Here is a 16,853-nt window from a genome sequence, read left to right on the forward strand (position 1 = left end):
TTTATGTGTAAGGTTTTTCCAGAAGAAAATAAGGCACGTTCTGTGGTGTTTTGGTGGTAGTTAATTATTGTACACATCACTATATCGGCATAATCGTGTTTTTCTACTGCTTCTCTTTTGTGGTAATCTCTTTGCCCATCACTCAAAATTGCAGCTTTTTTATATTCTATGGTATGATAATGATAGACATTCTTAATTTTGTATTTTTTTCTGTGTTTGAAAATTATGTCTGAGAAACAGCTGCATCTTTTTGTTTGTTTGTTTCTTAAATAAAGAAAGGTTTGAGTTCTTTAAAGGACTCATCCTGTTACAGAGATCATTTGACTTCAGTGGTCCTTCTTGGGTCAGAGCTTAAGAAGGCATGTTAATTACTTCAAGTTGTAATGGATGTATGTGCATTGCTTCTAGAAGAAGCCTGACCTAGCGCTTCCCTCCCTTGTACGGCATGAGTATCTGTGCCTACACGATGAATGGAATAAATGAATTCACCCCAGTGAGAACAAATGCAACCCACAGTTTCTGTCCCGGACCAGCTCCCTTGCCATGTGGCCACACAGATCCCTTTTGTTGGTGAAAGGCGGTGGGAGGGTGGCAAGGGAAGAGATGAATGGTTTGAGGGTAAGGGTGGAAGGAGGGTACGTGGGCAGGGTGAATATTTTGACACCAGTGTTGGTTTATCGTGATCACAGCAGATGAAAAACTGAAAATGGTCTGCAAGTATTGATGTGTTCTAGGGCTTGTCATCATAAATTGATGCCTTCCCTAATATGCTGGAATGACTCTGCTTTTCTCTCAAGGCTTTGAAGGGCAGCCAAGGCATGCTGTTATTATAACATACTAACTGCTCTGTCATCCTTTTGTGGCTACATAAATATAGACTATGTGCTCACTTCTCTGGGAGTAAAAAGGTAGGAATGCCTTGTCACTTCAGTTAGATAGCCCTGCCACTTAACATGCTGGGATTACTCAAGCCATTATCCCATTGCTTCTCACAATAATTGGCAAGACAAATAGAGTTACAACTCTCTACCACTGAGACAGACAGACTAGTGTGGCACATTTTCTCTCTATGATCCAGTATGTAAGTGATAGGATGGTGTTTTAGGACCTTGCTTTTGCTCTCACTGTTGGTACTGATAAAATGGTGTACAATGCTCCTTCTCAAACTGCACTTTTTTTTTTTCCAAAGTCTGTATTTTTTTTTTTTAAGCAGTTGCTTTCTCTCAGCTTCTCAAAGGACTACTGAAAGCAGCAAAAGTTAGTTGACACCTCTTTCTGTAAACATGAGGTTCAGCAAACAATTGTTGATAATACATTGTCCTTCAGACGACTTATTCTTTGAGATGACTTTATTCATTCTGTTTCTTCTTATGACCTGGGTGAAGCTTATATGAGCAGTAGTATTGATTTCAACTTTGCTTCTTCTTAGGTACATGCTTATATCATCAGCTACCTGAAAAAAGAAATGCCCTCTGTTTTTGGAAAAGAGAACAAGAAGAAAGAACTGATCAGCAGGTTACCTGAGATCTATGGCCAGCTACAAAGAGAATATCATATCTCAGCAGGAGACTTCCCTGAAGTCAAAAAAATGCAGGTAAAACAATAGATTATATTTCCACTGAAATAATAATGTTCTGACACGATTGACAAATTAGAAAAGATAGAACAGAGCGTGTCAGCATTATAGTTTGGAGATTTCAGGCAAATGGCAAAAGAGCAGAAGTGACAGGCACTGGTGTTAGCATGACTTGGAGGCAGTGAAGATGGCTGATAATTTCCTTAGTGTGTGTGCATCCCCAGATACAAGACTGTAGAAATTGCCATAAGGAATCAAACCTTCTGTCCTTTTAGTCAATATTTGTTTCCTATTGGCAGATAGTACTAAATGTTTTAGAAGATGGTACAAATAAAATGTGAGAGAACTCTTATAGGCTAAGCTGTTTCTTGATCTGTGTCCTAAATGTGGGTGTTTATATCACTTCTGTAATTCTGTCAGGTATTTGGATAGGTGAAAATGCCCAGAGTCACACATCATTCATATTTACCCTTCTCTGTTCTTGCTCTTACTGATGCTGTTTGCCATTAAGTAACAAAGGCAATAGGTTACCTGAAAAGTCCAGCTTTAAAGCTTCCACTTCTGAAAACCGTGATTTTCATTTTTCCCTGTCCTTTTGAGCTGTATTCTGTGAAGAAAAAGTAGTTCTCAATTTATACTTTTATTGTTAATTTTTTAATATCTTTTACCTCTTGTTTCTTTTTTGAACTCTGTGCAAATCTTACTACCCACTTTTTTCGTTAGGGAACGACAGCTATGCTGTGTTAGCCATGCTTTTCAATTTACTCCTCAAGCCTCATTTTGCAATCTTTTGATCTCAGATCATAGGCTTCTTGAATGATCTTTGAATTAGAAGATATCTGCGTCCCCAAGTTGATGTACTTGAGATTAGGAACATGCAGTTTGGGCTGACCTTGGCTAGTCAAGCACGTGATGGAGAATGTTTTTCAGATTAATATTTGCACATTATTCTGACTATTTATGTGATATATCTACACTGTTAATCATAAAGAGTGATGACTAGCTGTTTTCATTAACCTAACCTATCTATAGGGATGCAAAAGTTTATTTTACAGTTTAAAATATTTAACTTAGGGATCAATTGTTTGCATGAGACAGTAATTTGTAGATTTAGTACAAGATCTATTACATCTAGATTTTCACAGGCAGAATTGTTGAGGAAGGATTTCATGAAGTTAGGTTTTAGAAAGGAATTCACGTGGAAAAATTGCATTTTTTTTTTCTTTGTGATAAGAAAAGAGAGAATAAGTGACTTGTCAGTTTGGATATTGAAACAAAATTTGCACAGAACTTTATCAAACTAATAATGTATATCACTAAGCCTCAGCAGCAGATGGCAGCAAATATATACATGAGAGATCATTGACTTCTGTACTGAGGAAAAAACTGAGAAAACAGATAGCAAACTTGACCTTTACTTTCTAAGTTACTGTATATCATAAATTTATGCTGATCAGTTGCCGTAAATCAGGTGATTATGCATAAACTTCACCTGAATGGAGTGATTGTTTTTCGTTGGCAGTATTTCCTTTAAGAAATGCAAACTTCTTTGTGTATGGGTGAAGCAATTTGTCTGTACTTCAAGTTTCTTGGTTTGTATTGTTACAGTTTTGTTATGCAGGGGAGCAGCTCCCTGAGATAGATGGGATTTGTCAAAGCAGTTTAACACGTCTTCTTTTTGTTTTCAGTTTGTCTGTTTCCACTGTAACTCCTCTTTCCTGGTTAGCCTCTTGCATGTAGAAATCAATAAGTAACTGCCTAAACAAAATTTAATTTTTAAATTTTCTGATGTAAAACATGCTTGGGCCTGTGTTGAAATAGCACATATCACCTAGTTAAAAATCTCACTGAGGTTGGTAGGAATTTATACACAAGATGATAACTCTATAAATGACTTGATGACTTCTGGCAGCACTGCTATAAAAATGTTTCTGCTGTTACCCCAGCTCAGTGTTTTTTTTTATTATTATTGGTAAAGGACATTGCTTCATAACCTACTAAAAAACAAAAAGTTTAATCTGTAAAATGAGATGAGACCTGCAAACTCTTGAATGTATTTGCTAACTTTAAACACTTGCAGAAGGGCAAGCAAGACTAAGGCCCTACTTGCATACTTTCTTTGATGTTTGGAAGAAAATCATCAAATGGAAAGTTGTTAGGTAACATCAACTGCCATGTTCTTACGCACAGCCATTTTGAAAACTGTTGTAAATGCAATTGAATTGAGGAACACTGTTGCAAAAATGTCTCAATACATTTGATCAATGTATTAGGTGTGATATGTATGTGTCCACCTTGCTTATCCTTCAAGAGAAATTTGAGTTTCAATTGTGGGGTCTATTTCAAAAGATTATTTTCATTTGAAGCCTGTTTCTTAACCAATGTAATACCAGACTGACCTAGTGGTAGGTTTCCCTGACCATTGCAGGGGAGTTGAAATTAAATGATCTTTAATGACCCTTCCAACCCAAACCATTCTGTGACTCTAAGCTTTTCAGTGTATAGTAAGTTTTTCTAACTGCTGTCACTGAAATATTTATGTCTTTGACAGGAGCAGTTGGAGACTTGTGACTTCACTAAATTTCACTCTTTGAAACCAAAGCTTATTGAAGCTGTGGATAATATGTTGGCCAACAAGATTGCCTCCCTGATGAGCCTGATCAGCCAAGAAGAAAGCAATATGCCCACAGAGTTGGTTCACGGTGGGGCATTTGATGGCACCATGGCAGGACCTTTTGGCCAGGGATATGGAGAAGGTGCAAAGGAAGGAGCTGATGAAGAAGAATGGGTTGTTGCCAAAGATAAACCTGCTTATGATGAGATTTTCTACACTTTATCACCAATCAATGGCAAAATATCCGGGATCAATGCAAAGAAAGAGATGGTGACTTCCAAACTACCCAACAGTGTCTTGGGGAAGATCTGGAAACTCGCAGATTGTGATGGTGATGGGATGTTGGATGAAGAGGAATTTGCATTAGCAAAACATCTCATCAAGATTAAACTGGATGGATATGAACTGCCTGGCACACTGCCTTCCCACCTGGTGCCACCATCTCACAGGAAACCTTTGCAGACAGCAGAGTGAAAAACATTAGGAGAAGAATGAGGATTTTGGATGTCTTTCAATGAATGCGTTGAAACTACCAAAATTTGAATTTAGGCTTAAATCTTTTAACCTCACAGCCCATTTCACGCAAGTTACTGAAATTAGAAGCATAGTAGCAGGGAAACATTTGTGTAGTAGTCCCTGCTGACCTTCACTGAGACATGCTTATCACAAGTGCCTTGTATAGATCTAGCGTAATGCGTGGATGGTAAGGTGAAAATGTTTCTATAGTGTTGTTTCCATATCTTGCTGCCTCTACAGCCATAAAGCAGAAAAAAATGTATAAAATCACTGATCTTCACCAAACCTAAGCACTTAGCAACCACGTGTTACTCCAAACTATTTATTTTAGTTAGTGCAAGGAAGCTCTAAATGTTATATTCACCTGCATATGAGAGGAACATTTTCTACACAGAAAGCATACTTGAGGTGTCAAGGGAATGTCAATATTTCTATAGGTTAAGAAAAAGCAGATATAAAAAAAAATATTTTTTTCTATTTTTTTGTTGTTGTTCTTATTTAATTTGGGAGTAGAGAAAGAGTAAAGTTGTGGCAAGAATCGTAAGTGCTCAGAATACGAGCAGACTTGTTTATGAGCAGACTTATTTTAAAACTCTGGTGCTTATAGCTAAAAAGTACAAAATATTAAAACGATTCTTTCAGTCTGTCATCACTGTGTCTTATCCGAAGAGCTGCGGCCTCAGTTTTGTACAGCACTATATACTCAGTATTATCTTTAAAAGAACTGAATCTCCTTTGTTCTTTGGATTTGGTGTTTGAGGTTTCAGTTTAGCTGCACTGCAAATTCCTGATTTTTTTTCAAAGTCAGAACAGAATGTTTTCATAAGCTTAAGGAAAAAAAGTTTCAATTGCAATAAAGCCTCATACAATGTTCAGAAAAGGTGCATTGTTCAAAGTCAGCATCTTCAAAGCACATTGAATTGTCTTGAGAAATTTTCATGGGTATTTAATTTTTATTTACAGTTAATTATACAGGTATCTATATTATCTTATAATTCTTTTTAAAAAAAAGGTTTTTTAGCTCTTTCTTTTGCCAACAGGTAGCTGACAACCATTGAAGAGAGATTTGATTGACAGGGCAGCAGATCTGAAAGTTGGGGTCACTAACAGAAACCTTTACATTGAATGAAATAAGTCATAGACTGGTCCCTTCAAATATTCTTTTATTAAAACTAAAAGAATGGATTATTAATGGTCATTTTTCTAATAACACAATCAAATGTTGAACCTATTGGCTTCCAACTGATTTTACCAGTACCTTAAAAGAAGGTAATTTTACCTTAAAAGAAGGTATATTTTTGGTCCTGTGAACCTGTCTTTTGGGGAGGGCCACTTCTTTTCTGAAATCAAACTTGGCAGTCAGTGTAGGTCTCTATTTATGTGAGCAAGAATTGACTTGTACTCCATTTATTGTATGAAATGCCCTACATATCAAAGGTACTGTAACTTCAGGCACTTTTTCTTTGAGTCTCAATAAGTGTTAGCAGTAGTGCCTTCTGAGATAGAGCAAGCCAAAAAGTGTTTTAGCATCTTTGCAGTGGGGGTGGGAAGGGAAGTAGTTTGAGTGTTGTCTCTGAGTTAAGTCACATTTAAATGTTCAGATTTGTAGGTGATCTAAGAAGAGCCTCAGCTTTTTCTTCAAACTGTATGTTTGTAGGTTGTCAGTTGGTTTTCATACTTCAAATCTTTCTGGACCTCTTATCTTTCTGCATCTTTTTTATTCTGATATGAAATTACCATGAACTTTGCTAGGTCTCTTCCATGTGAAAACAACAAAGCTATTTTAAGTAGTGACAGAAGAACACCTTCACCTTGCCAGGCTTCCGGGCCTGTGTCAAGGATATCCTAGCATAGTTAATCATTCTTGAGGACTTGCTTGCTTTGTCTTATTCTTAGTTTTTTTCTCTTATATTTCAAGTATACCAACTTTATTTCTGTTAGACCTATGGTAGGAGCCAAATTAGCCGTAGTGCATCTCTGTGCACTTCTGTAGAGCTGTGAAACTTGACCAGGAATCTACCTGTGACACCACGTGTCTGCAGAGTAACTGATTCTCTATGTAATTTATTTTTAGTTGAACAAAAAGTATTATATTGACTTTGCAAGGGATGTTAAAAATCAGGCTGTTTGCGGGTAGTTTCTGTAGTCAGTGACAAGTTTGTACACTAATGACCAACCAGAATAGCTTTGCAAGGAAAGCCACCAGAAGAAAAAACTTGTGTGTTGTGCCTAATGTAGAGTGGGCAAAGCTGAGAGGATTTTGGAAGCTGCTGATCTTCCAGCTATGTTGTACTTACCTTGCTCTTCTCCTGCACAGGGTTCCAGGGTGGGGTTGTGTTTGAATTCCCGCCATGTGTAGCTTCCAGGATTGATGCTCCAAATGTTCTGGAGCCATGTGATCCCGTGCCAGTAGAAATATTCTCCTGTAGCAAAGGGAGAGGAGCAGGATAGTTTCTCAGTGATTTATTTTTTTCTAGTTTTAGCAGTAGTAAAATGGAGAATACAGCCTTTTTTTTTTTTTTTTTTTTTTTTTTTCAAACTCCGTGAGAATGTGCTAACTTGGACTTAGAGGGGACAAATTGAAATACATTATTGTGATAAGTTAAATATTTTCTTTAGATATAGTTGAAATGTTTTGTTCTTTCCCTGCAAGATTTGAAGGGGAAAGGGAATGCACAAAGCAGAGTAGAGGTGGATTCACTGTTGATGTGGAGGAGTAGAAGCATTTGAGGACCAGCATGCAATGAATGCATATCTAGATAAGCGGTGCAGTGCACTGGCATGTTAACAGAGGTCATAATTAGTTGATAGGAATTCAAGTACATTTCATGTGGACTTTAAACTGCAGTTTCATGTGCAGCTAAACTAATCTAGTAGAGTGCTATTGCTCAGGGGAAGCAATCTGGACAGTGCTCTGCTGAGTTAGTGAGACAATATATAAGGAGCATGAGGAGGAGAGAAGGGAGCAGGATTACCTTCTCATGAAATTGTGCTGTGGGTAGTTACTGGGAACAGCAGTATGAAGTAATTTCTGTTGTTCATTTGACGTTGTTGTTAATCTCTGCTCAACAAAGAACAAGGTCTTGGATTGGTTGGCCATTTTATGACAAGGATTTTGATTACATTTGCTGAAGGATCATTCAAAACTGTCAATAATTCATTCTGTGAAATTAGTGCTCATTGGTGTAGTCTGCTGCTGTAAACCAAAGTAGACACTGCTGGTTTTACCTCTTCTCTAGCTGTTCTGCAACAGTTTTAATTCCCAAGTGAAATTTTGTTCCCACAGAAATCAATTAGATTTTTGTTTCGAAGAAAAAATGTGAGACAGCTGTTGAAAACCACACTCTACAGCACAGCAAGACCCTTTCAAAACTGTGACAGGTTGAAAATGGAGAGTTTACAAAGGTCTTCAGGTCAGGATGAGGTCCTGCTTCTTAGTTAAGGATAGTGTAAACTTTCATGGAATATGGTATCAAAGCAGTGGTATCCAGTCCCTGATTTTTCAACATAATTTATCTCCAGTACTTGAAGGGCACACTATTTTTCTTCTCACTTTGTTCCCTTCAACATGTGCACTCAGTTTGGCTCTTTGTATTGTTGGAATTCAAGCAGAGAATTTGAAGTGTATGTTTTCTTGGGTATGTGTAACTTAGCATGGAGAGAATGAACATGAATTTTTTGTACTTCACATGCTCACCTTTTCTAATACTTTTGTTGAATACTGTGTTTTCCCTTTTAAAGGCACTCAATTTATCTTTGAGGGAGTTTGATCTGTGCAGAGCGCTTCACTTTGTCCAGTTAGGCAAACAAAGCTGTAAGTTCATTATTGTTGCACTTTTTATTACACAATAAATTCCTTGCAGATACTGTAATATATTTTAATATGCTTTGTAATCATTTTTAGAAAGTGGTGATAAAAACTGCTGATTTAATAAACTAATATTGAACTACCTGACACTTCTGTTTGTAAATTTCTTTCTGAAAGGTAACCTTTCAGTGACGAGATTTTTTTTTTTTCAATTCTTCTACTTAAGACTCATAAGCATAGTAGCTATTTGGGAAGTTGTTTATTTTCTCACCTCAGTTTATGCATCCACAATAGATTATGGCTATTCCCCTTCTGTGTCCTTGAACTTGTTGCTGAAAATACTGCCAGCGCCAAGGCTTGATTCCAGAATCTAAATTTGTATTTTAAAAGGAAAAATATAAATAAAGAAATAACTCCAGCACTTTTCTGTATAAGCTTTTTATAGCAGAGTGCAATTTTAAAGTTTCTCAGTGTCTAAGCATGGAATTTTCTTAAAGCCCAAGTATGGAAGGTAAATCAACATGGGGTAATTTCCTGTGCGGATTCAAAGTTTTAAACTTGAGATGTGAGAGGCCTTTCTTTTAAATTAAAGGGGGGCGCTCACCTGGAAAAATAACAATAGATTGAAAAGTCTAGCTAAAATACTTTGCCATATGCTTTTCCAAAAAAAAAAAAAAATCAATGACATCTTTTCATGCTGTGCTACCCACTGCTTATAAATGACTAATGATATCAGCAGAATATTCACTTTAATATTGTGCTTAAATTTATTCCACTTACATCTCTCCTTCCCCTGTATACAAATTATTGATTTGAAGCATCTCCAGAGATGCATCTGTGTCACCAGGATGCTACAGTCCAGCTACTACTCCTAAGTTTCTGCAAAGTTAAAGGGTTTTGTGGGTTGCAGTGTTAGCAAGCTATGCTATTATGCTTGTGGTGGGCATGCCATATGTCACGTGAAGGAATGTTTCATGTGCAAACAATATGTTGTGTGTTCCTTGAGGCTACACTGCTGTTGAATTGCAGTGGTTCACTTCAACTGTTCCTTTTGAAAGTCAGAAACAGTTTGGAGAAGATGATATTTAATGGAGTTTGGAGGTAGGGGTTTTTTTGTTGTTTGTTTTGTGGGTTCTTTTTTTTGGGGGGGGAGGGGGGGGAGGGAGGCAGACAGTAGTATGGTATATTTCACACTCAATATCCAAGATATTTTAAACTTTGAAAAGAATACTGCACACTTCATAGTTGGATGTTCTCCTCTAATCCTCAGTTTATATGTGGACAAGAAAAGTGGGTGGATGCCTGTCATTTTGATGGTGAAATTTGCAGTTGTTACTTATAATATTTGGCACCCTTTATGTGAAATATTTCTATTTCTGCTTACTGTATCATTTAATTTCTCCAACCCTTATTTTTAGCTCCTACGTTTGGTGTATTTATAAGTGCTTTGGAGTAGAGACTACTTTATTCCGTGTTTCTCTCATCCAAGGCTATATTATGCTTCAAGTAATAACTGTGAGCAAAGAAGATCTTTAGAAACCTTGGCCTGTGGGCTAGGCTGCTTGATTTATGTAGTGAATCCTAGGAAAAAAGAGTTGGCTGCCTTGCTCTGCTTAGATGGACAAACATACCTGTTCTGGAGAAAGGTGCTTCCCTTTTCTCCGTATTCATGGTAATGAGTGTCTGGAAATAAATGCCCAAATCCAGCAAACACCTGTAATTGAACAAAACACAGCTGGGAGGAGGTGCGTGTGTTTTTTGCAATTATATTGAGCTTCTTTTGATCTCTGAAGGAAAAATACCTTCTCCCATGGAAAGTGTATTTTGAGATGGGTTCATCTCCCTTTCCCTACAAGACTACATGCCAGCACAGATTTGTACCTGGTGATAGACTGGACTCACAGGTACTTTTTGTCTGGTCCCATGAACACTGGAAACTCCTTAACACTAGGTCTGACTTGTTATCCTGTCTATTCTGTTTTCCATGATAGAGCTTGTTCATGTTCTTTCCAAGGGGTTGCTAGCTCAGCATCTCATATTCCACTTCAGCCTGGAGCTCTGGAGATTTCTAGCTCATTCTGCAGTCCTAGAATTAAAAGAATTAGCTACACCTATTGCTATTGTACAGAGGCATTGGATATTACCTATCTATCATCTATCTATCAGATAATGCATTTCAGATGCACTGTGAGATCGTCTGATCATCATTCCTTTTAAACATTTTAACCAAGGAACTGTTGAAAGATATTCCTGATGCTTACTGATTTCCAAGTTCTGATCACTCTGTATTTTGAAAATGCATACATTTTTTGTCTAGTCTGGAGGGGGAGGGGGGAAATAACCAGCAGTAACTATAACCATTAAGTTCTAGACTTGGCAATTTTGACCTGTAATGGACAATAATTGCATTTTTTCTTCATTTTGCGCTACCCTGTCTTACCTCCTATCTGGTAAAATGTTCACTCTTAAAAATTTTAACTGTTTATGTAATTCTACATTTTTGCCAGCTATGTTCAGTTATTCAATGTGACTTGGTGGCCTTCACAATGAAACTGGGACACGTGGGCTGGGAGGGAGCTGTGATTGTAATCAGCTGCTTAGGGTGATGGGAGGGCAAAACCTGAGAGCACACCATGACATAATCCATTCCTGGGGGTAGGACGCAGTACTCTGGCACTAACGTTGGTAAGCACCAATCTGCACATACATCTCACAATTTTGTTTCATTGCTAAATAGGGCTAAATGCTTTACCACTCCAATGTATAATTAGGCCCCTAAAATAGAGCTGTAAAGGGGAAGAATTTTTGCTGTTCTTCCTGCAGTGGTCTTCCATAGTAGCAATGAGTAACAATGGAAAAATCTAAACCACAAGGATAAAAATGTACTGCTCAGATTTGAGATTACCAACACGGAGATTTCTAAGATCATTTTCAGTATGTTCAAAAAGTTAGTTATTCTGTCACTTGAAACCCTTTATCTATGTTTGTGTGAAATGGAAAGAGAATTAAAGTCTGTCCCATGTGCACATCCCACAAAGCCTTTGAAGCTCTTATGTTAACTGTTTGAGGTTCAGAAACAGAAGGAAAATTTCAAGATAATATAAACAGCTCCAAGGAGAAAAGGCCTTTAATTCATGACTAAACAAGCAAATGTATATTTTCTGTCTTTCAAAAAGATGACTGAATTTCTTCATGCCAGGAAAAATAAATCCATCTGATTTTGCTTTAAGCTGTCTTCTTTTTCAAATGCAGCAAGGGGCTCCAGTTCATACGGATGATGTAATTCGACTGTTCTGCTTGAGTTCTGCTCCCTGTTGATGTCATGTAGCCTCTAGCCAACTATTCAAAAAAGAAAAGCCACTTCTAGTTTAGACTAGAGCATGGGGAGGCTGAGGCTTATAATAAGCCTGCATCCCGGGATGTTGGTTTAGATCCTTGCAGGCGGAGTTCAGCTTTCGGAGAAGCTGGGGCTCCATCCACGGGGGCCCTGCCTGCAGGTGGGTGGCACACGGGGCGGCCGGTGGCAGCAACACAGGAAGGCAGGTAGGTGGGAATGGCAGGGGGGTACTCCAGGGACCGGTGAGCTGGTGCCCCGTGGAGAGAGGAGCTGGGAAAAATATTTGGATATTTAGGTTCAGCCGAGAGGCCTGTAAGTTCAGCTGAGAGGCCTGTAAAAACAGAGAAGTTGTATGGACTCACGCCTCTCCTATGCTGCTTTTGACTAACTCTATATCTTTTCCTCAGCCTTGATATCCCAAATGAGTGAGCAGCAGCTTCTTGCAATAATTGCTTCCTCTAGTGTTCTTGGTGTCCAAAAAGTAGCTCTTTGTGGTAATTCAAGACGTAGTCAGGAAGTACTCTGTGTTCACAGTGCATACCACTAGTGTCTACACTGCCTTGACATAGCTGAATTTCAGCTGCGGGTTGGAGCATTGCTGGGCCATCTCCAAGCCTCTTGGGTGGCCGTGTGTTAGTCATGCCAGGCAGCAGGCGAGGCTCTCGTGGTAGACATTAGGAGGGTGGGGACTGTGCTTCTGTTTCCACCTATGCTGCAAATACATGCTCCTGATGGTTCTTCAGAAAGAGATGGAATATATGAAAACAGCGTATTGTGTATTTGTCTTTAGAAGAGACAACGCAACTGTGTGGGGGCAGTGGTAAGAAACCATCCCTGTTTCCACATGTGCCTTGGCGAGAGGAGGGCTGCCTGGGAGCAGCAGGCTGCTGGCTCCTGCTTGCGCTTAACTTACCACACTGTGGTTTGCTAGGCTGGCCTGAGGGCTCCCTTCCTGCTTCACAGTCAAGGCCCAGATGTTTGTTGCGTGGAGATTTTTACATGTGGAAGCAATATTGCTTGGGACGCTGTGGGGGGTAGAGGGCCAAGCTGTCATGGTCCTCCACTTGTGTTTGTACTTACTTTCTTTGAGATCTGGGGAACCTTCTCAGTGGATCTCAAATGGGATTTTTCACATATCCTCAGGGACATGTGTATTCAAAGCATACCTGGTGGAGGGTGACAGGCTGAGCCATACCTTTCATCTCAGCCAAGTGAACAAGCTCAAGTCCTCCATGGCACAAGTATGGCCATATGGCTTTTAAATCCGAAGTGGCTTTGCCCAGTGGCAGCTCAGAGCCTGGTACACTGGCAGGCTTGTTTGGTCACAGGACTCAGCTGTGAATGACCTTATGTAGGGACACATCAGCGCACACAAAGTCACCTGCACTCACCTATGCCAATGTATTTCCCTCCAGCCCAGACCCCAGCAGAATCCTTCATCCCAGTGGACAAGGACAACGCTGCTAGGAAACCAAAGCTGCCACCTGGGAAACAGCTCAGGAGGCATCTGCAGGCTTGGGGCTCTGCTGTCCATATGTCTGTCCTCATGGCAAACAGCCCTGGGGCTGTGAACTCCATGTCTGCAATGCTGTGACAATCACTTTTGCAATGGGGTTTAAACATTTGTCCCTGTCTTGGAGAGGGACTGAGAACTGACAGATGGCTTGTGAGGCATATTTCAAAAAGTAAATGAACTTTCAGTCAGGTCAAAAGGAAGTTTCTCATCCCTCTGTGTTTTAGACAGTGGTGCCAGAAGTGGGAGAGCAGTGGGGTAGGGCTGGGGACTGAGGAGCCTTGGGGCTGCAAGCTATGCTGCTTCGGTGTGAGGTCTGTTTGATCTTCAAGGTCTCCTCTTCTGTCTTAAGCAGAACAAGATCACGGGCAGATAACAAAGGGTGCTGAAAAAAACTAACATGTCTTATGTGGCTGCTGCTTTCCAGAAGGGAATCCCACATCAGGGCCCTTCCTTTTAAGAAACAAGGAAATGCTTCTGCCAACATGGAAAACAGATTCAAAGTAGGGCAAGACAGAGGATGCTCTTTGGGTCCTTGTCCTTCTTCCTGAGTTCAGTAGCAAGGCTCTGCTCCACTGCAAAGGTAGCAAGAGAGGCTCATAATTAGTCTGAAGGGGTGGTTTTTTGTTTGTTTCTTTTTAGGAATGAACCCATCTGAGTAGTGAAGAAAATGCCACATATTCCAACAGTGAGTGCTCCCACACCACCACCTCAAACATGGCCTGCACTGAGCTGCCCTTGGCCTGTCCCTCCAGGAACTGCACACAAATATCTTCGTATCCTTTCTCTTACCTTGTTAGGATATAAATAACTGAGGAAAAGGCTTTATTGTATAAATGTCCACCATTTTAACTCTAAACTGCGTGTGGAGAAAGAGAGAGAGAGAGAGAGAGAGAGAGAGGAAGAATGGAGATAGTCTGGAGTTAGTGAAATTTTATAACAAATCTTTGATTGTCTTGCCTTGTCATAAAAAGCAAAGCCAGTGTTTCACACGTTTAATCATTAGATAATAATTAACTTGCAATGGGGAGAAATGTCTGATCCAAACATTCACCTATGGGTTCTCTGCCTTCTATTTGACAAGAGCAAGGACCAGACATTTTTTCAACACAGAAAACCTGGCCAACCTCTACCAGGCTTAAGCTAGTAGCCTAACCTTTACAAGAACATAGGTGTAACTAAAAGCAAGACAGAAAAGAGAAAAGCAAAATTATAACCAGGCAATGAGCTTACAGAAGAGATGGAAACAGCTGTTAAATTTATATCCTCTTTCTCCTGTTATCCTATTCCCATTTAATGGTTAATAAGAATGACATTGTATTAACTGGCTAGTAAAGAAAAGTCCAGAAATGTGTAAGAAATATTTTGAATAATACCTATAATATATGCATTCCATTTTTATTTTTAGCTGATTTAAGTGACAGTGTACACCATTTCTCTAGACTATGTATAAAGATACAGCTTTTGTTGATCAGGTTTTATCTGTACTGACTTTTGGGGGGCTTGTTCATTAATTCTTATGTGTTTTCCGCCCTTGCTTTGGATGCTAACAAAATTACTCTTGCCAGAAGGGAAAAGGCTGATATTTCTGTACCTCATCTTAGCTGAACATCTTCACTTACAACTTCTGATTTCAGATGCCTGCCCATTTTCTAGCTGTGATCCCCAACAGCAACCCTCCAGTTCCCAGCAATAATGTCAGGTTAATGTGTCCCATGCTTGTGCAACCTTGTCAGTGACAGCAAGGACTCATTTACTGGAATCATTTTCCCTGTTGTTACTTGTGGTAAAGTCCATCAGTAGGAAAGTTTACAAGCATGCCTTTGTGCAGCTAGCTTGCTCCCAGTTTGCCCTGCCAGCAACAGGTAACTGTGCATATGAACTTCCTCAAAGGGGTGACTGGCAAATTCATAACTCTTCACAATTTCACCTTCTTGTTTGCTTTAGCCCAAATAAACCACTTGGGAATTGCTCTGTTCTTTGTACCTTCTTCTGTGCTTTCATTTTCAGACTCTGTTGTCAGGTTCAATTTCCCAGGAATTCATTTAGAAAAGCAGCTTGTGATCAGAGCTTTCATTGAAACGGTGAAAGACTGGATGATCAGTACCAAAGCATCAGCATGGTGGATGACTATTTTCACTGTGTTATAGCAATTTCGGTTCTGTTCATATCTGACTCTTGTGCTCAAAAAATATTTAAAGCCTTTGACAAGCTTTACTCATTGGGTTCTAACAGGTAATTTCTTTCAGATCAGGTGAAAGGTTCGTAAGGAGATCATAAATACTTGGTCTCCGTTCCTGAATGCAAAGGTCACTTTGCATGACAACACTGAGCTGAATGTAAGAGTACAAGTGGATCTAGAACTGAAAGTCATTCTCCAGAATGACCAACCGTTGAATGTGAGAAAGGAGTTCCTCCAAACCTCAGTAAGTCCAGATTTTTTGTACGATCTTTGATCTTTTGTTCTTATAATGTATCATTACAGTTAGATTTATTTTTTAGCACTGCCTTTATATCTGGCAAATACAGATATTCTGTTATAGATCTGTCTTCATGTAAACATTTACCAATGTTGGGAGCATTTGTAACAGAATTTAATAAAACAGGTCAACTGTCTTGTAGGTCAGTAGCTCAACAAGTAAGTTTCCTTTCCACCTAAATGAAATCTGTTCAGTCATTGTCCAGGGTAACTGCAAAGCCTTTTTTTTTTTTTAAAAAAAAAAAAAGGGAGCTCACAAAGATTTTGAGAACCATTTGGGAAATTCAGAAATGGCATTATTATGTAGGTTTATTATGTGGGGGTGGGTTAATATCACCCCATAGACAGGGAAAGGCAATTCTTTGCATAACTGCTCTCCCATTGGAGAAGGTGAGCTGTGCAGAACTAGCCCAAAGGATCAGAAAGTATTGTGAGGATCTTCTTTGTAGTTCCATTTCAAACATTGCAAAGTTCTTCCTTTCATAAGGCTTTCCTCTATGGTCATATGGTGTTGCTGCTGAACTGTCAGGCTTCAATGCAGTCCCTGTTCTGAGAAGTCAAGCAGCGGGGGTTAAGAGAGGAGAGGAGAGAGAAAAGCTCAGAACTGGGCCTCTGCAAAGCATATACAGAAAATCTGGGAAGCAGGTCACTCTCCATAGTTTGTCACAGGTTTTAATTTTTCATTCCCTTCTCTCTTTGCAGTGGGGTGACAGCAGCAGACACCTCTGTCCTCTTCCACCATTACAGTGGGTTTCTTGGTTTTGCAGCTAGATTGATATCCAGGTAATATTATAATTATGCCATTAGTCCAAGGAGATTAGTGACATTTCTCACTAAAGATGTCTGTAGCTATGGGCCTTGGACTGTTGACACTTTTTTTTTTTCAATGATTCTCTTGCCTTCATAATAGGAAGGTCACCACTGTTACAGATTCACCCCATAAATAAAACAACTTTACAGACTCTAAAGGGGAAAACTCCTCCACTTTCTAATCTTCCTGAATATTCAGC

The 16,853-nt window shown here is 39.3% G+C and overlaps 2 protein-coding genes across 2 annotated transcripts in view; both read left to right on the plus strand.

The window, feature by feature from the left end:
- The window catches only part of EHD4 (EH domain containing 4), a 26,256-nt gene extending 17,595 nt beyond the window's left edge, over nt 1-8,661 (plus strand). The window contains exons 5-6 of the mRNA XM_035327867.1: nt 1,430-1,594; nt 4,128-8,661. Coding sequence (XP_035183758.1) covers nt 1,430-1,594; nt 4,128-4,664 — 702 coding nt within the window. The 3' untranslated portion in view covers nt 4,665-8,661. The remainder of the gene's footprint in view (nt 1-1,429; nt 1,595-4,127) is intronic.
- An 829-nt stretch (nt 8,662-9,490) lies between these two features.
- The window catches only part of SPTBN5 (spectrin beta, non-erythrocytic 5), a 104,539-nt gene continuing 97,176 nt past the window's right edge, over nt 9,491-16,853 (plus strand). The window contains exons 1-4 of the mRNA XM_035327117.1: nt 9,491-9,615; nt 14,007-14,052; nt 15,614-15,790; nt 16,546-16,626. The gene's annotated coding sequence lies outside the window, so the exon portion shown is untranslated. The remainder of the gene's footprint in view (nt 9,616-14,006; nt 14,053-15,613; nt 15,791-16,545; nt 16,627-16,853) is intronic.

Source organism: Oxyura jamaicensis, chromosome 5 (assembly GCF_011077185.1).
Source record: "Oxyura jamaicensis isolate SHBP4307 breed ruddy duck chromosome 5, BPBGC_Ojam_1.0, whole genome shotgun sequence".
In the NCBI taxonomy this organism is placed as follows: domain Eukaryota; kingdom Metazoa; phylum Chordata; class Aves; order Anseriformes; family Anatidae; genus Oxyura; species Oxyura jamaicensis.